Genomic DNA, 25,637 nt, shown 5'->3' with positions numbered 1-25,637 from the left:
CTCTCCCCCTTCTCTATATATACACATATATAAAACTATGGAACTGGGAAATCCAAAATTGGCAGAGTAAGCCACCAGGATGGGGACCCAGAGAAGAGCAGATATTGTAGATCAGTCCAATGGCAGTCTGGAGGCAGAAGTCCTTCTTTCTCAGAGGACCACAGTCTTCTTCCTCTTAAGGACTTTAACTGATTGGATGAGGCTACCCACATTTTGGAGGATGATCTGATTTACTCAAAGTCAATAAATTTAAATGCTAATTTCATCTAAAGAAATACCTTCATAGATCTATTTAGTGTTTGATCAAATATCTAGATACTATGGCCTAGCCAGTTGACACATAAAATCAACCATCACATTGCTTAGGCTCAGAGCAAGCCTGGAGAAGTATGAGAGTGTCCTAGCACAGAGCCAATCTGCAAAGACCTAGGAAAGCTATCAGAACATTAACTGAACATACTCTGAAGAGCAGACTTCACTGCAAAAACATTTTGGAAATGTCTCAGAATGTTTCAACAACAAATATCACAAGCATTATAAAGATACAAGAAAACATTCAAAGGAACAAGATAAACTGACAAAAACCGCTCCAGAGAAACTCAGCCATCAGACTTTCTTGACAGACATTAAAACAACTGTCTTAAACATAACCAAAGAGCTAAAGGCAAACAATGTAGTAACAAAGATTTTGTAGTAACAAAATCAGACTATCAACAAAGACACAGAAATAAAAGGAACCAGACATTCTAGAGCTGGAAAGAGCAATAAGTGAAATGAAAATTTCACTAGAGGGGCTCAACAGCAAAGTTGAGGAAGAAGAAAGAATAAATGAACTGGAACATAAGACAACTAAGATTAGAGGAAAAAATAGGATGAAGAAAAGTGAACAAAGCCTAAAGGACCCGTTGAGACACTAATAATGTGGACTGACAAATGCAACATAGACATCCCAGAAGGAAAAGAGGGAAAGCAGCAAAATCATTATTTGAAGTAATAATGGCTGAAAACTTCCCCAATTTAACAAAAGATGTGAATCTACTATACCAAGCAGCTCAATAAACCCTAGTTAGGATAAATTCAGGAACCCACACCAAGACACATTATAATCAAACTGTCAAAAGTCATTAGTACAATTAGACAGAAGATTACCAGATATTCCAAGCACTGAACTTCTAGTACATACCCAAAAGAACTGAAAGCAGGAATTCAAACAGACTACTTGTGCATCAGTGTTAACAGCAGCATTATTCACAATAGGCAAAAGGTGGAAACAACCCAAATGTCCATTAAGGGATGAATGGATAAACAAAATGGGGTATATATATATGTGTGTGTATATACATATATATACACAATGAGGTATTACTCATCCTTAAAAAGATATGAAATTCTGACATGTGATACATAAATGAACCTTGAAAACATTATGCTAAGTGAAATAAGCCAGATAGAAAAGGACACATATTAAGATCCCTTCTACTTGAGATACCTAGAATAAGCAAATTTAGAGATAGAAAGTAGAATAGAAGTTACCAGGCAATGACAGGAGAAGGGGATCAGGAATTCATTGTTTTATATATAAACTTTCTGTTTGGGACGATGAAAAAGTTCTGGAAATAGTGGTGATGGCTGTACTTTGTATATGTACTTAATGTCACTAAATTGTATACTTTAAAATGGGTAAAATGGTAACATTTAGCTATGCTTATTTTACCACAGTTTTTTAAAAAGAGGAAAAAGGCACATATTAAAATCAGAATTCTATATGGTGTCTAAGTAATTTGTCTTAAAATTTCTTCCCTGAACTCTCAAAGAACAAAAAATGCTTTTACAAATTTGACCTTTGAAAGAAAATAAGTGACAAAATTAGTCTCACACAGTCATTTAGAAATGTTTATTATCTTTATTTCAGAATGACCTATTTAGACCACACCCAATAAAGGCCCCATCAGCACTTCTCACAGGTTATGACTCATTTTGTTTCTATGCACACACCAAACTTTCCTTACCAAAATGGAAGTCACCAGAAAAGGGGTGCCAGATGGGTGATAAAAACCCTACTTAATCACTCCCTATTTGAAAATGACTTCTTTTGCATTTCTAAAACATCTAGTTTGATTCCCAATATATCAATTAAAAAAAATCATTACTTTCACACTTATACAGAAACAGTACTTTAAACCAGTTGATCTTTTTGCTGCAAAAAGGTCCAGCAAAGCCTTACCACTTCAAGCAAACCTACTGCACCTATTTAAGCTCAAGAAGTAGTCTGGCTACTGAGGAAGTGCTGGTCTCTTCTAAGCCCTTCCTCAGGACCCACACATCAGACATTCATCTCTGTTCTCCAAAGAGCACACCATGGCTGCTGTGTTCCTCTCCTTCTCTTCTTCTTTCGATACCTTTTCCTTATCTTTCAGCTTTTCTTTATTTAGAGTGAACTGGATTGGATTAGCGGCTGGTCTTGTCCTTAAATAATACATCCCAGTCTTCAAACCCTGAAAGGGAAGTAAGTACAACTAATTAGGAGAAGCTGTGAGAACATTAAACATTCAAGACCAATGTTTAAAATACATTTTCATAGACCAGGTCAAACTGCTTTCTAAATCTGGAATTATATCTCCTCTAGGAAGCCCCAGCTGTTTTTTTATTTGGGCTTCCCTGGTGGCTCAGCTGGTAAAGAATCCGCTTGCAATGCGGGAGACCTGGTTCGATCCCCAGGTTGGGGAGATCCCCTGGAGAAGGGAAAGGCTACCCACTCCAGTATTCTTGCCTGGAGAATTCCATGGACAAAGGAGCCTGCTGGGCTGCAGTCCATGAGGTCACAAAGAGTCGGACACAACTGAGTGACCAGGCAGAGCACACACACAGCACAGGAAGCCCTCTCAAAAACGCTGAGAGAGAGAGAAGGAGACAGACAGTACCCGCTACCCTTTTCACCACTAAAACAAGCTTATCATTTTTAAAATGTCAAATATTTTTGTTCTCTAGTCTTTTTTTGTTTGTTTACGTGCACGACTTCCAAGAGTTCCTAAGAAAACATGTCTGCTTTAGATTATAACTATTTAGAGGTCTAGACCATTTCTCTGTATAAGTACAGATGACAACTATTTCATGGTTAAGAACCATCACCTTCTATTCAGTACCCCTAGTCCTGGAACACAGTACAAGTTCAATAAAAGTTTGTTAAATAAAAGGATAAAATTATAATTCTATATAAATACCTAGAACATTGTTAGGGAATAAGAATACATTATAGGGACTTCCCTGATGGTTCAGGGGTTAAGACTCTGCCTCACAATGCAGGAGACATGGGTTTGACCCCTGGTTCAGGAACTAAGATCCTACATGCTGCAGAGCAACTAAGCCTGCACCACAACTACTGAGCCCGCACACTCCAGAGTCCAAGCACCACAACTAGAGGGTCTGCGGTCTGTGTGCCCCAACAAAAAAGAACCTGTGTCACAACTAAGGCCCGATGCAAGTCAAATAAATAAAAATAAATACTCTTTTTTTTAAAAAAAGAACACATCATAGACTCACAGGTCTTTACAGTTGGCAGTGACTAGCTAAATGATTGGCTTTTATTCTGTTTTAAAGCTGGGAAACAATGGGTATTTTTGAATAGGTGGTTGATGTATAGTTTTATTTTAGGAATGGTAGCAGGACACAAGCTGGCCTAGAGTAAAGATACCAGAAGCAAAGAGATCAGGTAAGAACTTAAGAATAAAGGTGGTGGAGGCGATGGAATAGAAAGAAAGGCATTCAAGAAACAGTACAAACGAACAACCAACAGCACACGGTGAATGACTACATGGGAAGTAAAGGAAGGATCATAGGTAACGCCTATGAGCCTACAAGCTTCGAATAAAATAATCCCACCCAAAATAAGAAAAGTCAAAGTGAGAGCTTAATCTAGTATAAATCCACATGTTAGTTTTAACATATTGGACTTAAAGTGAAAGAACTTCCAGGTGGCAATATTTAATAGGTAGCTAGAAAATAAAACTCTGTTCCAATTCTAAAGTATTCTAAGTTGGTTGACTTCCTCCACCAACCTGTTTCCAGCCGTAGAAGTGCATACTAGTGAGTTTGCCATAGTTAGGCTCAGCAATATGTATGTTCAAAGACTGGCTTTGATCAATGAAAGCGCCTCTCTCAGCGGCCATCTTGAGCACGGTTTTCTGAGAGATTTCCCACACAGTCTTATAAAGCTGCTTCAGGTCATCAGGAATTTCTGGTATGCTCTGAAGAAGGTAAAGCAGATGCTATTGTACTCTGGTTGAAGAAAGCAGTATAATTAATAGAACGATGCCCCAGGGTCTGGCTGTGATTCTACTTCCAGTCAGATCTGATCCTAGCCATTCCATTTAATACAGTATGATCCTTATCAAGTTTCCTAAGACTACTCACTTCCAGCTTATAAAGTCTAATAAAACCCCATCTAACCAACAAAATATCAATCTGGTGGTAGTTATGTAAGATTCATTTTTAATTGGTTAATGGCCAAAACATTCACTGTTTTAGAGGCACTTAATAAAGAAAGGCGGAGAAGGCAATGGCAGCCCACTCCAGTACTCTTGCCTGGAAAATCCCATGGATGGAGGAGCCTGCTAGGCTTCAGTCCATGGGGTCGCTAAGTCGGACATGACTGAGAGACTTCACTTTCACTTTTCACTTTCATGCACTGGAGAAGGAAATGGCAACCCACTCCAGTGTTCTTGCCTGGAGAATCCCAGGGACGGCGGAGCCTGGTAGGCTGCCGTCTATGGGGTCGCACAGAGTCGGACACGACTGACGTGACTTAGCAGCAGCAATAAAGGAAGGCCAGATCAAAGCTAAGCAATAAAAGACCCTTGAGTTTTGCAGAAAATATAAAAATTCAGGGCTGTAACTCACAGAAACATGACCCAAGGAAGCAATGACACAAAACCCTTTTAAATATGGTAGGACTCCACAAACTCCACTCGAAGTCAATAGAAATAAGGCTTTCTTATTTCTTAGGTCTAGGGTTAGCGTGCATCAAAACATAGACTGGCTAATGCTACAGTTTCTATCAGCAAATACAGAAATGTTACAGGAATCTTTATCTGTGTTGCTGAGCAGACCAATATCTAATAAGTGGCCTCTATCTACAAATAAATGCTTCTTGATTCTCAATTGCACATATTTTATTGTTAAACACTATTTGTGGCTCTGACTTTTGAACTATCAGTCTTCAATCTCCATCAAACTTTTTAATTAAGTTTGACTCTAATTTCAGGCTTTACATCACTGGTCTCCAAACTCTGATGCACTTTGGAATTATCTAGAGAGTCTTTAAAAAATGCTGATGCCTGAACTCTCATTCCCAGACATTTAATTGGTATGGAAACAATCTAAGCTTCAGCTTTAATAGCTCTTTAATGTATTCTAACATGCAGAGAAGTTGGGAACCATTGTTTTATAGTGCTGCACAAACAAGAGGGTAAGGCCTGGATATATGACCAGAGTGAACAGCCATTCTTTCTCTGTATTGCCTGGGATAATCGAGAAGGTACCAATGTTCAACTTAGCTCCTGAAGAGCACACTTTGTTTTTTTGGTCATTCTGTACCTGGATGGACCCATTGCATGCAATAATCTGATTTTTCATCTCTTCATTCCACAAGCCCCGCTCAGTAAGATCTTTCAGTAAGTGAGGATTTACAATCTGAAAGGAAAAGGAGGAAAAATGTGAAAGAATAAACAACAACAGGGCCTGAAGAGGATTACACACTTGGAGTTTAACATTAGATTGCTTGGTAAATTCTATTTTTTATGAAACTGAGTGACATATCCCATCACATGAAATATTCCTCTAAAATCCTGATACCTGTTATTCAAAACATAACATACAGTACTGCAAAAGTGAAAGGAGCTAACTGCCTAAGCTGGGTATGTAGAATGATTCTTCTCTTGTTTTAAGTATGGACACAATAAATACTTGAGAAAATTATAAATGTACCCAACCCAAACCTTACAGAAATTTACTTCAGAATATCTGTAAATTCACAAATAAATATCTGTTAAATTAGTGGTTCTCAACCTGCACACAAGAATTACTTGGGAACCTCAAAAAAAAAAAAAAAATAAAGTGGTCCTTCCAATCACAAATTCCTAGTTTGTAACCAAGGCTGAGAACCACTATCTTAAAAGATACTTCTATACATCTGGAGTATCATCAACTTAAGCAATTGAGGCTATAGTATATGTGTTATAGTTTAGCACATGTAGTAAAGCGTAGTATATGACATATACTACATGATTAAAGAATGGTTACATATTACATGAACTCTAATATCAACAAACTGCTTTCATACTCAACCCTCAATCCTTCATTCTTCTGATAGATATTTATAAAATGTCTATTATATGCTGAAATAACATAAATTAGAGATGACAGCTCACTTTATCAAAACTTTGCCCCCATTCTAAGATAGAGGGGCATCTTAAATATGAGTAGCATTTACTCCTAACATCAGGCTTCTAAAAGACTTTCCAGTACGTCTGGTTGTAATCTTCTCACCTGAAATTCTCCTGACAAGACTCTGCGAGTGTAGATGTTACTGGTATAAGGTTCAATTGACTCATTATTTCCCAATATCTGAGCAGTTGAAGCAGTAGGCATTGGGGCAATAAGTAAACTGTTTCTTACACCATACCTGAAGAAAAGGAGATTATTAGGTGCTGGTCCTTATGCTACTATCTGTCAGGAAGACAGCTACTTTAATCAACGTAGTAAAGCAGTTGCTGTAAATACCATACATGCACCACACTCACATGCTGACATTTGCATTTAACCCCTACAGGGATGCAACTCTACAGTATGCCCTTTTCCTAAATGAATGATTGATTCCTAAACAGAATTAGCACAACTTTTACTGCTGACAACCTTTATCATGCCATGACTTATGCCACTTAAGAATCACAGCACTTGATACACCATCTTGCCCAAGGAAACACTCAAATGGCTGTTGGAGAGTCCCCACCTGTTACAGGTACACTCATTTAACCCTCACTCTTTTCTAAGAGACTATGTGATCACTGTGCTAGGCTCTTTAAGGAAACTTAATGATGTGAAAGTGGTAAGACCCAAACGTCTATCACCACAACTCTTCATTATACTGAATAAGATAATGAATAGAGAAAATAACGCTCAAAGTATAATATTCCTGACTTCCTCTATCACCTCGTTAATTAAAGTTCCTAGAAGAATGCTAACACCTTTTGACTCCGTTCAGTGCCAAAGAGAATGCTTAAAAATGTAGTATCTGAGCTCTGAAAATCTTCAAACTGTGCTAAGCACATCTTTCAAAGCTCAGCCTAGGGAATTCCCTGGTGGTCCAGTGGTTAAGAATCTGTCTTCCAATGCAGGAGATGTGGGTTTGATCTCTGGTTGAGAAACTAAGATCCTACATGCCTCAGGGCAACTCAGCCCACGTGCCTCAATGAAGAACCAGCACAGCCAAAATAAACAATAATAGTAGTAATAAAATAGTAATAATAAAAACCTTAGCTGAAGAGATACCTATGCTAAAACATCTTTCCTGATCAGGCAGACAACACTAAGTAAAAATGTCAAATACAAGTATGTGCATTGCAAATATTTTTTATGACCTGTACCTTTACGTATATTTTATTTGTGTACATGTCTCACCTTACTTAGTTTCTCGAGCACAAAGAGCTTGCCTTTGCTGCATTCCATACCTCTAGATTCATACAGTACTTAGCACCGAGCCTCATATCCTAATGGAGTGTATACAACTGAAATTTCAACTTCTCTACGTCACTTTCACCAGGGCTTCCCTGGTGGCTCAGATGGTAAAGCGTCTGCCTGCAATGTGGGAGACCAGGGTTTGATCCCTGGGTCAGGAATATCCCTGGAGAAGGAAATGGCAACACACTCCAGTACTCTCGCCTGGAAAATTCCATGGACGGAGGAGCCTGGTAGGCTACAGTCCACAGGGGTCGCAAAGAGTCGGACACGACTGAGCTAATTCACTTTCACTTTCATGTCACTTTCTAGTTGTGAGGCATCAAGTAATCCACCAACTAGCTCCATGTCTACTCCCTCAGTAAAGTGGACAGTGGTTTCTTGTCCACAGATAAGAAAATGTTTTGAAAAGTCACATACATCCAAACTATGGAATCATCTGTAATCACTAAAAACATTAAATAGATTTGCATGTACTAAAAGAGAAAGATCTCCAAAATAAATCACTAAATAAAAAGTCTCAGAATGTGTCAAGTTTGATCACATCTGCAAATGAACTGAAAAAGGTCTAGAAAAATATACACCATTCATGTTGGTGATCTCTGAGAAAAGAAATAAGTTGTTTTTTTGTTTGTTTTGTAGGACAAGTGGTTGGTAGAAGAGGTATAAAAAAGGGCTTTTACTTTCTATTTTGTTTCTGTACTTGAACTTTATTAACAATGAATGTGTATTTATGTTGAAATTTTTATTTTAATTTTGAAACTTTAAAAAGTTATACATAAAAGACATTTAAACTACAGTATTTTGAGAAAAAAACAAAGTAAAAATAGCGTTCAGGGGCATTTTTTAAAAAATTGAATTTGCATGTAAATACACATATATATACAAAACCAGAAGAAAGTCTGAGGATGACAGACAAAAAAATACAAACAGGTGGTATTGGGGTAATTTTCATTTTACTCCCTTTTCACTTGTATGTTTTTCTAAATTGTCTAACATATATTATTTGAGCAATGAAACAATCTGAAGGTAAACGGGTATATTTAAAGAGCATTTTAAAGCTACTGCTTCCTTCTGCAAACATTAAACACTATGTATATTCATCAACCTGGACGTGTCAGACAGTCATGATAGAAAGCAAAAGCAACCTGTTTCATTATTGACTCAGAAAAACATTCTGCCTGCACTCAAATTTCTTATGTTTATTAATTGAAAAGGCCTACAGACTCAATTTTTACATTTTTCTCTCCAACAGTTTAATATATTAAACCCTCCAAAAGCTCTTTAAATTCCCTAATGTAGTCCTATGATAATCAATTCAGTGAAAGCCATTTATGGGCCCAATGTAATTAAGCAATAAATAAAAGTGGAAAACATTTAAAAAGCAAACACACTTGGAAATATGAATGCTTAATGAGAAAAAGAATTACCCGTTCTTGCTAGTTAAGCCCTAAAACAACATCAACTAATAATACCTACCAGGTACTAAAATGTTTTCATTGCAGACTACTGTACATATATTGTCCTAGGAAGTATTTTCACAATAACAGTTCTATAGATAGGTCCTTTTAGTCCCATTTAAAAGAGAAAAAGATGAATTTCAGAAGATAAAATAACATACCTAAGTTTGAAGGAGCCAGGATGAAAACCTGAACTCAAAGCTACTTTACATCTCTACTTACTTTGCAATCTTCTCCTTGAGAAGGTTCCAGTCCCACAGGTCTGTAGGAGTAACATTCCACATATCATACTGAAGGATCTAAGGAACAAACAACCCAAATTGATGATAAATCATTCAATGACCATCTGAAACTATGACAAAAACCAAGCAAATGACTAACTGCCATGTCCCCATATCCCAACAAATGCTGTCATGTAAGGAGTATAAGGCCCAGAGATTTTCCTAGACAAACTGCTATGTAGTCATATTGATTCAAAGCAGGCTGACTAAGGCTTACCTCTTCCCCTTATCCCTGCTGAGTCCTCTCAGAAGACCCATATCATCTCTACAAACCAGGAAATTTTAACAAATGAAAGCATGTTGCTGAAATGTATTCTCTTTTTGTACAATAAAAGAATTACTCTACCCTCTACCTTCATCTTTCTTTACAGCCTTGATCTATCCTATCTCTAAATATTATCTACTTAGCTAATTAACACCTATTTTCAAACAATGTAGAGTTCCTAAATATCAGTAGGAACTGTGAGAACTAAATCTAACATCTTATTTTACAGGGAAGAGAATCATCCTACTGGGGATAAAGGCAGTGTGATGGCAGAATGCTAGGACAGCACTCAGATTCCCACCTCCTGGGGGTATAGGCCCTCAAACTCTCCTCCTCTTCAGTATACACAGGACCTGGAAACACGATGGATGTCACTCACACAATTGTGACAAATGTGAAGGGTTTCTGCAGATGCAATTAAGGTTGAGAATCAGTTTAATTTTTTAGCAAAAAGGGAGATTATCCTGGGTGGCCCTGACCTGACAAATGAAAATGCCCAAATTGGTGACTGGACTGGGCTCTTGAAATGAGGGACTCTCCCTCCTACTGGCTTTGAAGCATCAAGATGCCATGAGCTCTAGAACTGCAAGGAAATGAACAACCAGGAGGGGTTGGAGAACTGTGCCTGAGATGAGATCACAGCTTCTACTGACATCTTGACTTTGAGAGACCCAGAGATTAAGCTAACCCAAGTCTGCACTCCTTACCCATGGAAATTGATACTGAATGTACGTTGTTTTAATCTGCTAAGTTTAGGTATAGAAAACTAATACCTGGGAGTTCCCTGGTGATCTAGTAGTTAAGATTCAGTGTTTTCACTACTGTGGGCTCAGGATCCCTGCTCAGGGAACTAAGATCCTGCAAGCCATGCAAGGTACCACTCCCTTTCCCCACCCATCCAAAAAGAAAAAAAAAACTAACTCAGCAGTCTTCCTATGTCTTTTAGCAATAATTAGTTTTAAATAAAAGAGATTTAAATAGAATATACTTTTTACTCCAGAGAACAAAAGGACTATATGAGCTTCAGATGTCTGGTGTAACAGATTACAACTTTAGTGGCTTAAAATAACAAAATTTATTCTCTTGCAGTCTTGGAGGCCGGAAGCCCAAATTCAATATGTTGGGAAGGCCCCCTCCATCCCCAGAGTCTAGGGGAGATTCGGTTCTTTGCCTCTCCCAGCTTCTAGTGGCTTCAATTCTCCTGGGCTGTGGCTACAGCTCTCCAACCTCTGCCTCTATGGTTGTGTTGCTCCTTCTTCTCTGTGTCTCTTGTAAGGACAACTGTGACTGTATTTAGGGCCCACCTGGATAATCCAGGATAATCTCCTCAATTACATCTGCAAAGATCCTTTTTACACCAAATAATTTAATAGTCAGAGGTTCCAGACATTAGGATGTGAACATCTTTTTGAGGGCTACCATTAAGCCTACTACAGGAACCCATAGGCAAAGAGAAATTTCATCCATATACTTACTCCTTTGCTGACTGGAGAGCCCTCATAGGTTTCATATGGGCCATACTCCTTGGCCAGGTCACAGCTGGCTTCCAAGGCTCCATAATAAATGGTTTCAAAGATCTGCTTATTCAATAATTGGGCCTCTGGACTCTCAAAAGGGTACCTCATCAGAATAAAAGCATCTGCCAGACCTTGTACCCCAATTCCAATGGGGCGATGGAGTTTATTCGACAAGCTAGCCTTTGTGCCAATAGATTTAGAAAAGAAAGAGATGACATTAATGATCAGTAAAACCAACATTCTGTACCAAATGACACACTCTCTATCTCAGTTTTCTCACACCATTCCAATCATTCCAATGATAACATGATGACTAGAAGACTATGATCAACTCCTTCCACCTTGGATTTCAATTATCACCAATAAGCAGAGAAATCTATTCATACCTCTGGGACAGGGTAGTAGTTAATATCAATAATTTTATTCAAGTTTCGGACAATGACTTTGGTGACTTCAGCCAACTTTGTAAAGTCATATGTGTGTTCTGATGTGACATACATATTCAGGGCCAGGGAAGCCAAGTTACAGACTGCAACCTAGAATTTGAAGAAAAAGGGTCAAGAATCACATGATTTTTATTTCAATGACACTACCCTGTACACCTCTGACACTTGTTGACATTAAAGTTTTAGTTTCTATCTTTGACTGCTTCCTCTTCACCATTCACCTGTTCATTTCTAAACCCCAGGACCTATTCCCATGTGTGAACGATTACATGCACCAGTGAGACAGCTTAAGATGGGGGAAGAACCGTACACTCCATAGTACAAGGCTCTTTACCAGACGTATGTCACTGTGCTATAATTTTTTATGTATGTCAGTAGATGTGCACTGTCTAATACAACAGCCACTAAATAAAAACTACATGAAATTTAAAATTGTTTCTCAATTGCACTAGTTAAATTTCAAATGCTCAGTAGCCACCCAATACAGAACATTTCTATCACTGTAAAAAGCTGTTCCAAATTACCCATGTCTACCTCATCCTCACTGAGACTCCAACAGCCCATAACAAAGGATCCAAGTTTGAATTTTAAAAAAGCTCTTTAGGTGATTCTTACTATACTAAGTGGTGAGCATTTTCAGGTTAGGGATCATATCTTTTTTATCCTTACATTTTCAGGACTAGCACCACCACACCTGGCATATAGCAAATGCTAAATAATACTGAATGAATATACTTCCTTCACCATTTTGATTATGACTCTCCCAATCCAAACTCTCAACTCCTCTCACCTAGACTCCCTCATGCCCTTCATACCTAATCAATTCTACACATGGTGACAAAGTACCCATTTTTAAAACATAGCTCGAATCACATAAGCCTGATAAATGCAAGGGAGAAAAATAAGGCAGGAAATTGGGGCTAAGCGTGGAAGGAGTGCCATTTTTAAATAGTCATCAAGGGAGACACCACTGAGAATGTGACATATGAAGAAAGAACTGAAGAAGTTAGAAAGCAAGTCACATGGCTCTCTGGGGAAAAGAGCATTTTACCACTCAAAACTCCTGCAGCAGGAGTATGAGAAATGGCAATGAAATTAGAAGGGGTGGAGCACAGTGAGCAAGGGGAAAAATAAGAACAGATGAGGTGGGATACTCAATTGTGTACCATCTCACAGGGCATTATAAGGACAGAAATGAGGTAATGATACATACTACAGCATGGACAACTGACACAAAAGGCCCAATATTACATGATTCCATTCATACGGAATGCCCACAACAGACAAATCCAGAGACATAAAATAGATCAGTGTTGCCAGGGGATGGGTGAAGAGGGGAACAGACAGTGAATGCTAACAGGTACAAGGTTTCTTTCTGGGGTGGTGACAATGTTCTAGAATTAGTTATCAGTGATAGTTGTACAACTTTATGAATATACTAATAAAAAATCACAGAACTGTATCCTTTAGAAGGGTGAAATTTATGGTATGTGACTTATATCTCCATTTTTAAAAAATGAACAAACTCTGGATGGGTTGGAAAGTCAAAGATAAATATTGTGCAGAGAATGGTATGATCTGATTTTTTGTTTTTAAAAAAGGTCATTTTATTCTCTGTAATACAGTCTAACTATATAACAATATAAATATATGCCAATTTCCTCCAACTGAATTGTAAGTTTCTAGAGGGCAGGGATTGAGCCACATTCATTTGTATCTCAGAGCACCTAGTCCGGTGTCTTACATATGCCTGGTGGTCAGTAAACTTTGTTAAATCAAACTGCAAGCTCAGCAGTATGTTCAGCTCACTTACCATTTTCTTTGACTTTTCATCTGTCATGTTTTTAGGTCCTAGAATTCAGGATCTGTTCCTTCCTCCTCATTTTCATAGCTTACATCCAATATCCACACAGTCTGTCATCTGACTAACGCAACAATCTCTATAAAGTAACTTCCAACTGCTTCTCACACCAAGCCATTCTATAACCAGAATCAAGAGCTATCCTTCCCATCCTAGCAATGCTATTTTCCTTTCAAAAATCTACAAGGGCTTTCCTATGTCTGAAATATGCCAGCTTTCACGTACTTTCTCTCTTCCCTCAACCACAGTCATCCCTCCTTTAATATATCTGCTCCATCACAATAAACTTACTTTCCACTCCCTGCGCAAAACCTATCCCTGTCTCTAATCTGTCATACTGGTGGTTCTTCCCAAATAGAAAGCTTTTTCATAAACTTCTTTTTAAAATAACCAAATCTATATCCCATTTCCAGCCTTGCCTCTTCTATGAATGGCCTTAAAGATTTGAGATGAGAATTTTGTCTCACATTCACTGAAAGGACTCTCATGCTTACATATTTTAAACTGAATACACACTCTAACACGTTACTGTGTTTGTCCTAACTCTAACCTAAATAATTATGTATTGCTATTTTTCTCATGAAAAGATTATTACAACAATGTGTGTGTAAGAAAAAGTCTACAGTCTTTTCTATATGGCTCAGACTAGAAGATTTTTAAGGGCACACATCATACCTCTTCCTTCCTTTATAATCTATTTCAGTGCCCTTCTGCTTACAGCAAGCTATGAATACTCCCTTCACTCAACTCAAGGGAAATCAAGTGAGAGATTCACAAACAATTCACAAACTCCTAAGATTCTTCTCTCAGTACCTGAGGCAGAAGTTTTTCTACCTACCTCATCTTTGCTGGTATACTCTACTATTTCTGTGCACAGGTTGCTGCATTTGATGGTTCCCAAGTTCTGCTGGTTGCTCTTCCGATTACAGGAATCTTTGTAGAGCATATACGGGGTACCTGTCTCTGTCTGAGACTCAATGATGGCATACCAAAGCTGCTGAGCTTTTATAACTTTGCGGACACGACCTTCTTTCTCATACCTGGAAGGCAAAGCTAGTATTATTTTAATATTCCCTAAGAAAATCTTTATTGCAGACAACATGAAGAGAAGCACCAAAATATAAAATATTGAAAACTCTTAAATTTTTACTAAGTTTTGCTAAGGGAAAAAAATTAGGAATATGATACACATTTTACTATGGCTAAAGCCAGACTCACTAAATCAATAATACCTTCCTTAATAAAAAGGAACAAAGACTGAAGTAGTTAAATAGTGCCATTGTGCTACAGCAGTACTCTGGTGCTATTACTTAATGAACTTCTGACACGTGCACCCCAGTTGCTCTCAATTCCTGTGTATAATACAAAAGCATAACTTGCTTTATCAAATGTACTTTATAACAAAGCAAATTAATAACTCTGCATTAATTGTTTAGAGGATCTATTAAAATATGATTTAACTTGAACACCTATTTACATGTCCCAAAGATTTTTGTTCTGTTTCTTAATAATTATCTTTTGTTAGATTAACAAAGAAATATTTCCAGGGCCCACCTGGTCTGCTCCTGCACAGAAAGGGTTAACTTTCAACATTCGATTATCAGGGTACTGGGATGCGGGTGGTAAGGAAAGGCAGACTGGCAAGAGGGAGGGCACTTAACAACAGAGAGGGACAAGCCAATGTGTAACTGCTGCTGCTGGGGGCCCTCCAAACCATCCAAAACAGAAAAGGGGGAGGGTGCCTGTTAGAGACAGAACCAGTGGTGTCCCAAGGGTTGTCATACTTCTGTTCCCTGTGTCTAATACTCTGGAGTGATCTGTGCTTTCAGAGACCTCTGTGAGGTTCCAATGTCAGGATCCATCCTTTCCTCACAGTCCCAGCACGTTCAACTCACAACACAGTGTTTAAAGAGCAGCCCCTCCCCAAGTAAGAGGAAAGCTGTAGGTCCTTCCTGAGAGGAGGGTATTCTGGGGATGAGCCACTCCTGGGGTCCCCCTTCAGTCCCTAACCAGGCAGTAAATGTGATGCTGGGCACCCTGTTCACTGGTAAAGACCTCGAAGATGTAGGCAGTGCAGAGCAGCAGTTCCTAGGTGTCTCTGTGTCACCACCCGGAGGATGGTAAAGTTCTCCAGGATGCTGTTCATCGCATGGCGCTCCAGCAGCTGCCGCAGCTTGTGAGAAAATTCACCAGGTGCTTGCTCGTGGGTGAGTGCAACATGTGGTACACAAACCTCCCATCCTCCATCAGGGCATGTTCTGTCTACACCTTTTCCACCACCTGCTTGCCAAAGGAGTAGACCTTAAAGGAACAGGCAAGGGTCACGTGGTCCAGGCTCTCATACTGGCTGCTCTCTCCACAGAAGCCACTGCTGCCGCTGGCGGCCCCACCTCCTCACCACTTGGGCCCTAGGTCAGGTCCACCCAGAACCTGACCAGGAAGAAAGTATGGCTGGCCCCACGGTCACACAGCTCCTATAGCCCCTCTTTTTTCAGGGAATTTGTCATAAATCTGTCAGATGTCCACATTCTCGAGGCAGGGCACTCCAGGGTTGGGGCAGCGCAGGCTGATGTGTACAAACAGGTGCTGTGACCGAGCAGTGCCCAGAGCCCAAGCCTACCAGGCTGGGGGTGATGTGGCAGGTGGGAGCAAAGCAAAGGATGAGAGGGCTTGGGAAGCTCATACCCTGGCAGAGCAGTAGATGGAAGATTCAGTGACAAGAACAGTGTTTTGAGAATGGCTTCACATCTGGAACATTCCAGGAGGGCCCAGAAGCCCCGACCTAAAATGGAAAGGTTCTGGGGCCTGAGGACTGGTGGGATCCAGTCTGGCCTGCAGGGAAGGTGCTGAGATGAGCTGGGCAAAGGACACAGAAGTCATTGTCTGGAAAGCCTTGTCCTTGGAAACCTGGTCCACATTCAGTGCCTTGAGCATCAGCTGGATTTCCCCAGACCTCCCCTGGACCAAAGCCTGGACATGACTAGAGACTGTTTGCGAGTTTAGGTCTTCCATGTTCTCAGTTTGATGTTGCAGGCAATCAGTTTATCACAACCATACAACCTGACTCCATTGAATAGGATTTTCCACTGGCCACAGGATAGGTAAGAGGCCGTGGCCTCCTGGAAGCTCTGCTCAATGTCTGTACTCCAGACACCCTCTGTATCTGTCAGGGCCCTCATCGCCCCCCACCCCCTCACTGCCCTCCTCGCTTCCTTCCATACTTTCTGTCCAGCCACTGCCATTGGGGGTGTTCCCCTACCTGGGCATCCTGGCCATGGGGCTGGGGGGAAGTTTGTCATGAGTAATTTTTTTGGCCATGCCACGCAGCATGCTGGATCTTAGTTCCCCAATCGGGGATCAAATCTGTGGCCTCTGCAGTGGTAGAGTGGAGTCTTAACCACTGGACAGCCAGGGAAGTCCCTCCAAAGTTTTAAGAAAGACAAACCAAAATTTTGGTGAAGATTCAGGAAGAAAACACACTAAAACAAAATTACTAGTCACATTCTCTTCTAGATGCTTCTGAAGAATCCTAGAAACTAGGCTAATAATTGACATAGTTTTGAAATTTACATCCTATAAATAAAAGAAACAAGGTTAAAACATTATTACTTTTGTATTTTTTCCATACCTTTCATATAGCTTCTCAAATTCTTCTCCCCAGACCTCATCCAGACCAGGACATTCATTTGGACACATCAAAGACCAGTCCTGCCAAGGGAAGAAGAATACCAACCATAAGAAACTTCAAATAACCAATCACACATGGTCCATTAGGAATACTACAAGGGAGAGGGTGGCCTCCATAGACTGTCTTAAAATTCTGCTTCAGAAATAATATTTAGGCTCAAGTCCAAACATCTAGTTCTGCCTATTTGTTCGTGACTCCTAAAGCATTTAGAGCATCTGCTTTAGAAAATAAAAATCCAAGAAGGCAAGAAAGCCATCTCTTGCTCAGCATGCCTTGCTGTTGCATAACATATAGGTAGATTCTTCCTAAGCATGATTTAAGATGATTGAGGAGAAAACTCATATGAACCAAGTTGTTATTACTAACAAGTAACTATCTCTCACCTGATTAGTCTCCACTCGCTTCATGAAGAGATCTGGAATCCAAAGGGCAAAGAAAAGGTCCCTGGCACGCTGCTCTTCCTTTCCTGTGTTCTTCTTTAAATCAAGGAACTCAAAGATGTCTAAATGCCAAGGTTCCAGGTAAATAGCAAATGCCCCAGGTCGCTAAAGGTAAATAAATCATCATTCTTTTCAGAATCAGAATGAAATAAAGGAACTTCATATTTTCCAAAGCACTTCAATAATATCTTCTTGGATCTTCACTACAATTAATGAATTACATGAGATAATACAAATAAAAGCACTATAAAATATAAAGTAGTAGAAAAATACTACTACTTTATATTTTATAGTATACAATACAATCCTAGGTGTAAAAAAGAACAATTAACACAAAGAAAATGTAGAACAAGAAAGACTAAATAATTTATCCAAAGTGACACAGTGAACTAGAGATGAAGCTTCCTCTTCAGCTGTCATGCAGCTCACTTTACACTCTGTGACGTGTATGTAAAGCCCCAAAAATTGCTTTAACTTTGACAATAAGTTGTGCTTTTTATTAAAGATCACAAAAAGGTGGTATGTCTTATCAAGGTCCTCACAGATTCCATTAGATAGGCTAGATGGCTGCAAAGTATCCTGCTGATAACATTGGAAAAATGGCCCAGTACTCTCTATTTTTCCCTCTATAAAACAGGCCAAGTTTTGCTTTTTGTCTCTTTTTTTTTTTAATAAAAACCTAGAAAAAATATTACAACCCCTTTTCAAGATTAGGTATCAATATGTGCTTAATTGCTCAGACGTGTCCAACTGTTTGCGAGCCCATGGACTATAGCCTGCCAGGCTCCTATGTCTATGGGGATTCTCCAGCCAAGAATTCTGGAGTGGGTCGCCATGCCCTCCCTCCAAGGTATCAATATGAGTCACCACTTTAGAAATTCTTTGCAAATAAACTGTCTTGTAAGAAAGCTGACTAGATCACTGGCTGCCTGGAGCCAAGGATAACGTATGTATGTGTAGGAGTGATGGATGATTAATACAAAGGTACACAAGGAGACACACTGGTGTCTGTGTTCTATGGCTTGACTGGTGTGATTACACAAGTATATAATCATCAAATTATATATGTATAATATATATTGTATATGTATACTTCAAGTGTCTATACTTTAAGTAAAAAGTATACACACATTAAATTGATCATAAAAGTGGAAAAAAACAGAGTTGTTAGAAACATACATAGTGAGCTATCTTATTATAGCTTATATGAGATTTTCAGTTCTGATTTCTAGGGCTTTCACTCACAAAGCATACCTTGTTTCCACCTTGATCCACATATCGAGCTGTGTTGTTATATACTCTCAGCATCGGTACAAGACCATTGGAATTGCCATTAGTCTGAAAAAGAAACAGGATAAAGTCATCCGGAGGAACAAGAGGGGGTCAGCAAGGAAAAGAAGAAGATGGCTCAACAGCAGGCAAATTACTCTCTCCCAGTCTAGTGTCATCTGCTCCCCATCTCTACCTCTGCTTTGAAAACATAATGCCCAACATAAAACTGTGGAATAAATTACAAATATGTACAACATTATTTCATGGCATCTCTAGCTTACGATGAGAAATAACTATAAGTCAAACGAATCCAAAATCAGCATAGTTGAATTTAAACCCCCATACTTTCAAAAGGTCATCATATAATGAAATACTTTGGGTAGAGTAAAAACCCTACTACAGTATATTTTTCCCAAAAGAATTCAAGGCGATTTATAGTAAGAATTATATGCAGTGGATAAATCAAGACAATAAGGCAAATGGAGATTCTCCAATAAATACATTCTAGAATGAAGATGAGATACCTATCAATTTTTTAAAATAATCATTCTAACCCAAGGCAAGCCTTTAAGCAGAAAGGTAATGAACACCACATAACAGAATGGTTTTCTTCTGGACTCTCTTTCTATAGGGCGAGACATTTTCTTCACCTTATAGAGGAGGAAACAACTCAGAGAAGTAAAATAACTTCTACTAGGCCACACTACTAGTAATTAGTAGAGACAGGATTTAAATCCAGGTCTTACTCAAAATCATTACCTTTTTTCTTTTGTTTTTTAAATTGAAGTATGGTTGATTTACAATATTGTTATTAGTTTCAGGTATACAGCATAGTGATTCAGTATTTTATACTGAATGTGATTTCAGCATATTATACTCCATTATATGTTATTATAATATAATGGGCCTAATTCTCTATTCTATACAGTATATCCTTGCTTAAATATTTTATATATAGTAGTTTATATATCAGTTAATGCCATATCCCTAATTTGTCACTCCCTGCTTCCCTGACCATTTGGTAACCACAAGTTTGTCTTCTTTATCTGTGAGTCTGTTTCTGTCATGCATACGCATCCATTTGCATTATTTTTAAGATTCCACCCAAAACCATGATCTTGACTCCCAGTGAATAGTGAACTAAAAGAGCTGAAATTTCCCTCATAAAGTATTAATGATTAAGCTTGAACCCTGGCTCTATCACATATTAAATGACTAATCTCTGGAAGTAATTTAACTTTGTAAGCTTCAGCTTCCTCACTTGTAAAATGAAAACAACAGTGGCTATACTCACAAAGTCACTGTAAGGAGTAAAGTTTACTGTGTTTGTAATATCTATCTATCTCATAAGGTTGTAGTAATTCACATAAAATTTTTATAACATTTAGCATATAGTAAGCAATGAATCCGAAGAATTGATGCTTTTGAACTGTGGTGTTGGAGAAGACTCTTGAGAGTCCCTTGGACTGCAAGGAGATCCAACCAGTCCATTCTAAAGATCAGTCCCTGGTGTTCTGTGGAAGGAATGATGTTAAAGCTGAAACTCCGTACTTTGGCCACCTCATGCGAAGAGTTGACTCATTAGAAAAGACTCTGATGCTGGGAGGGATTGGGGGCAGGAGGAGAAGGGGACGACAGAGGATGAGATGGCTGAATGGCATCACCGACTCAATGGACGTGAGTTTGAGTGAACTCTGGGAGTTGGTGATGGACAGTGAGGCCTGGCGTGCTGCAATTCATGGGGTCACAAAGAGTCGGACACAACTCAGCAACTGAACTGAACTGAAGCAATGAATAATAAAAGCTATTAATATTATTATTGCTAAAGTAAATCAGAATTCCAAAATCTGAGCTAAAAAGGACCCTGCTGCTGCTGCTAAGTCGCTTCAGTCGTGTTCGACTCTGTGCAACCCCACAGACGGCAGCCCGCTAGGCTCCTCTGTCCCTGGGATTCTCCAGGCAAGAATAATGGAGTGGGTTGTCATTTCCTTCTCCAATGCATGAAAGTGAAAAGTGAAAGTGAAGTCGCTCAGTCGTGCCCGACTCTTAGCGACCCCATGGACTACAGCCTACCAGGCTCCTCCGTCCATGGGATTTTCCAGGCAAGAATACTGGAGTGGGAAAAAGGACCCTAGAGCCCAACTAACCAACCTCTAATAAGATAGAAGTAGTGAACTCACTCATTGTAAGTTGCACAGCCAGCTAGTAATTAACAGAGATCCAGGTCTCCCACACTCCCGCAAATGCCTTCTCAACCACAACCCTGGTTGTTTATGGACTTGAGTCCCTCCAGCCACATATTTTTAGTCACACAACAGAAGCTTACCCCAGCAATGTAGCTGCCAGTAGCTCGAATACAACTCACAGCAACACCAATTCCACCAGCGGACTTGGAAATCAATGCACACTGCTTTAGAGTGTCATAAATGCCTTCAATGCTATCATCTTTCATACTCAGAAGGAAACAGCTACAGGGGGAAAAAGTCACAATTCAGCAAGGAAATGAAGGAGAGTCAAAAAACAACTATGTAATTCAAAGAGAATAAGGCAAATAAATGATCTAAAACTTACAAATTTTTTTTAGAAGGAAAAAAAAATTTTTTTAGATGTTTTTAGAAGGAAAAAGAACCAAAACCTGGATATGACACAATGAAACATATCAGCATACATTGTTTTAAAATCATCTTGCCATCTACTCTAGATGATGAGCCTACATGAAAGTCTTAGGGATAGGTAAATATTAGCTTACCTATTCACCGGATTACAAATGTGTCATTATAACATTTTCTGATATAAATTCCTAAGCATACTTAACATCTTTTCAAGCCAAGAAATTTAAACATTTATGAAAAAAAACCCCACCAATCCAATAATGAACCAAATTTGATATGTCCATCAAAATTTAGCTCCCTTACAGTCTTTTTAAAGACAATCCTTCTACCTGTGATTTGGATCTCATCCTCCTACTCCAGGACCCTTATTCTACCAATGATTCCTTTTACCAACTTTAATATTCATCCAAACAAACAGACTTTATCTTTTGACTTTTTCTACTGAATATTCAGACATTCACAAATAATAGAGAATTTATAACATATACTTTGTACTTACCATCTGCCTCAAGAAATTTGATACTACAAATATAACCTAATATAATATATATATATAATATATGCTGTTTCCATGCTTTCTACGTTCCTTTAGCATTTACATATGTTCCACATTTTTAAAAAATTTCTGGTTTCATACTATTGTTCTGCAACCCACTTTTATTTAACTCAGTATTGTTTTAGAGAGTCATTCCTACTGATATAGGACTAGTTTATTTTCATTGCTGTAAGGTATTCCATTGTATGAATATACCAATATATTTGTCCATTTGCCTGCTGGTGGACATTTAGATTATTTCCAACTTGTTTGCTATTCTAAACAATGCTCCTGTGGAAGTTTTTAAACATATCTCCTTGTGTTTACATCTAAGGATTGTCTATAGGGTGTAAACCTAGGAAAGGAATTTCTGAGTCAAAAGATATGCATGTGTTCCACTTTACTAAAGAGTCTCCAAAGTGAATGAGTAAGTATACTATATCAATCAATGCATGAGCCTGCCCACATGCTTACCAATACTTAGTTCATCAGCCTTTTAACTTGTATCAATCTGTTGGGTATGAAATATCTCATTATGATGTTAATTTTCACTTTCTTAATTAAAAGCAAAGTTTAACATCATCTCACGTGTTTAACAGCCAATCAGTTTCTTCTACAAATTAGCCCATGTTTCTATTTGGTTTTGTGTCTTTTTCTTATAATCTTTCAACAGTTAACGTACATTGCAAGTTTCCTCTCACCGTCTGAAATCTTTTTCACTGTATTTGGTTTGCTGAAGTTTAAAATTTTAATGTAGTCAATTTGTCCTTTATGTTGTTTGCTTATTATATCTATTTTAAGAAACCTTTCACTCCTCGGAGGTCATATATATTCTATCAAGATGTAAGTTGATAGTTATGACGTCTGCAACTCACTGTCAAATGACTTAGCCAAAAATATTTTTAATTTTAAAGACAAAAATAAAAAATACATGTATATGCAAAATATCAGTACTTTTTAAAATCTAGGCATAAGTGGGTGTATGAGTGGAGTTCACTCCTTTTCTTCAAATTTTTCTAAATGTTTGAAATTCATATTAAAAAGCTGGGGAGGAAAATATTTATTTTTCTACATGTTCTTTTAAAAGATTTTACTTTCATATTTATATTTTTTTCTTGAATTTATTTCTGTATATGACATGAAGAAAGGAAATCTAATTATACATTTCCCTATAGGATAACCGATTTTCCTAGCACTGTTTTCACAATGAAATGCAATGACATCTGTTATTCATCAAGTTCTCATACAATCCACAAAGTAGGGTGTTTACTCTAGGATAGATAAACATAGATTTATAGTAGTCCTGAATATAGCAGGACTTTTTCTTCAAAACTATCTTGCTATTTATATTAATTTCTTGTGGCTACCCTAACAAATGCCACTAACTTGGTGGCTTAAAATAGAAATTAATTCTCTCACAGTTTAGGAGGTAAGAAGCTCAGCATCAGTTTCACTGGGCCAAAATCAAGAACATTCCTCCAGAGGCTCTAGTGGAGAACATTCCTAGACGAGCCAGCTTCTGGGCTCCTCTGCTTATAGCTACCTCACTCCAATTTCTGTCTCTATCTACATACTGCCTTCTTTTCTCTGTATGTCTTATATTTCCCTTAGCCTCTGTCTTATAAGGATATTTTTTATTAGATTCAGGGCCCACCTGAATAATTTGGGATAATCTCCCTATGTCAAGATCTTTCTTGGAGGGGGAAAATGACAACCCACTCCAATATTCTTGCCTGGAAAATACCATGGACAGAGAAGCTTGGCGGGCCACAGTCCATGGATTTGCAAAAGAGTCAGAAACAACTATCTGACTAAATAATAATATGGATTTGTCAGTTTCTGTTTTGTGGATACTCTAAGAAGCTAAATAATTAAAAGTATTATTTGTGATTAAAAAAAAAAAAAGATCTTAGTCATACCTGAAAAACTGTTTTTCCTTATAAGGTAACATTTATAAATTTCAGGGATTAGGATTTGGTGTATTTGACCAGCACTAGATTATTCTTAGCCATTTGCTCCTCCATATTTATTTTAGAATCAGCATGTTGAAATTCTGACTGGAATTACACTGAATCTGTAGATTAACTTGGGAAAAACTGACATTGTTATAACATTAAATCCATTTATGAAAATATGATCACTCTTGATTTGTTATACAATGTCCTTCAATTACGTTTTAGAATTTTTTCCTTAAAAGCCTTGCACACCTTTCATTAGATTTATTCCTGAGTACCTTCCACTATTACACATTTTAAAATTTAAATCTTCTTTTTTTGGTTTCGTTTTTTATTTGCTGTGTCCAACTCTTTTGCAACCCCATGGGCTGTAGCCCACCAGGCTCCTCTGTCCATGGGATATCACAGGCAAGAACACTAGAATGGGTTGCCACATCCTTCTTTAAGAGATCTTCCCAACACAGGGATTGAACCCATGTCCTCTGCATTGGCAGGCGAATTCTTTATCACTGAGTCATGGGAAGCTCCTTAAATCTTCTAACAGCTAAAGTACAAAAATTCAATTAATTAATTTATGTTGAATTTATATCCAGATATTCTACTGAAGGGCTTCCCTGGTGTCTCAGATGGTAAAGAATCTGCCTGCAATGCAGGAGACCCAGGTTTGATCCCTGGGTCAGGAAGATTCCCTGGAGAAGGGAATGGCTACCCAATCCAGTATTCTTGCCTGGAGAATTCCATGGACAGACGAGCCTGGCAGGCTATAGTCCATGGGATTGCAAAGAGTCGGACACAACTGAGCAATTAACGTACACACACACACATTCTGCTGAAATCCTTTTACTTCTAATAACTTGTCTATAGATGCTCTTGAGGAATCATTAGTTTCATTCCCTCATTTCCAACCATTTTTTTTCTTATCTTACAATTACAATGCTGGCTCAGGCCTTCACTACAATGCTAAAAACAGAGGTCCAACAGATCTAAGTTTTTAGTGGATATCTTTTACCAAAGAAAGGAAGTTATTTTCTACATCTATTTTGCTATTTTTTTATGAAAGTATTAAATGATATAAAATGTTAGGGCAATGAATTACATTAATACACTTTTTGATGTTAGCATATTCTTCAATTCCTGGGATAACCCAACTTGCTTAGGGTGTATTAGCTGTTTTTTTTTTTTTTTAATAAATTACTGGACTCTGTTCCAGTGTTTCCTTTCTCAGAAAATGACACCATAATAAATCTTGTTATTTACCCATAAACTCAGGAACCACTCTTTGAATGACTCATTCAAATCATCAATTCTGTCAATTTTACCTCCTAAATCTCTTAAATCAGTCTACTTCTCTCAATCTCTACTTTCACTTCCCTAACCCAAAATACCTACTCTCATACAGACTACTACTAGAATCCTCTAATTATTATCAGAAAATACTTTATTGAGATATAATTCACATACCATACAATTCTCCATTTAAAGTGTACAACTGATGGGTTTTAGTATATTTACAGAGTTGTACAACCATCACCAGAAACAAGCTTAAAATTTCACTACTGGCGTTTGTCTCTCAT

The 25,637-nt window shown here is 38.2% G+C and overlaps 1 protein-coding gene and 1 pseudogene across 1 annotated transcript in view; both read right to left on the bottom strand.

The window, feature by feature from the left end:
- Nucleotides 1-1,879: 1,879 nt before the first annotated feature.
- The window catches only part of RRM1 (ribonucleotide reductase catalytic subunit M1), a 40,510-nt gene continuing 16,752 nt past the window's right edge, over nt 1,880-25,637 (bottom strand). Inside the window, exons 8-19 of the mRNA XM_027563073.1 lie at nt 21,288-21,429; nt 18,944-19,027; nt 17,633-17,794; nt 17,190-17,269; nt 14,400-14,601; nt 11,641-11,790; nt 11,213-11,434; nt 9,414-9,490; nt 6,544-6,679; nt 5,593-5,688; nt 4,056-4,244; nt 1,880-2,495 (exon numbers count right to left, since the gene is read on the bottom strand). Of these exons, the coding sequence (XP_027418874.1) occupies nt 2,310-2,495; nt 4,056-4,244; nt 5,593-5,688; nt 6,544-6,679; nt 9,414-9,490; nt 11,213-11,434; nt 11,641-11,790; nt 14,400-14,601; nt 17,190-17,269; nt 17,633-17,794; nt 18,944-19,027; nt 21,288-21,429 (1,726 nt within the window). The 3' untranslated portion in view covers nt 1,880-2,309. The remainder of the gene's footprint in view (nt 2,496-4,055; nt 4,245-5,592; nt 5,689-6,543; nt 6,680-9,413; nt 9,491-11,212; nt 11,435-11,640; nt 11,791-14,399; nt 14,602-17,189; nt 17,270-17,632; nt 17,795-18,943; nt 19,028-21,287; nt 21,430-25,637) is intronic.
- On the bottom strand, nt 14,608-17,183 carry LOC113905567 (annotated as a pseudogene).

Source organism: Bos indicus x Bos taurus, chromosome 15 (genome assembly GCF_003369695.1).
Source record: "Bos indicus x Bos taurus breed Angus x Brahman F1 hybrid chromosome 15, Bos_hybrid_MaternalHap_v2.0, whole genome shotgun sequence".
In the NCBI taxonomy this organism is placed as follows: domain Eukaryota; kingdom Metazoa; phylum Chordata; class Mammalia; order Artiodactyla; family Bovidae; genus Bos; species Bos indicus x Bos taurus.
This window is presented reverse-complemented; position numbering and strand designations above follow the sequence as displayed.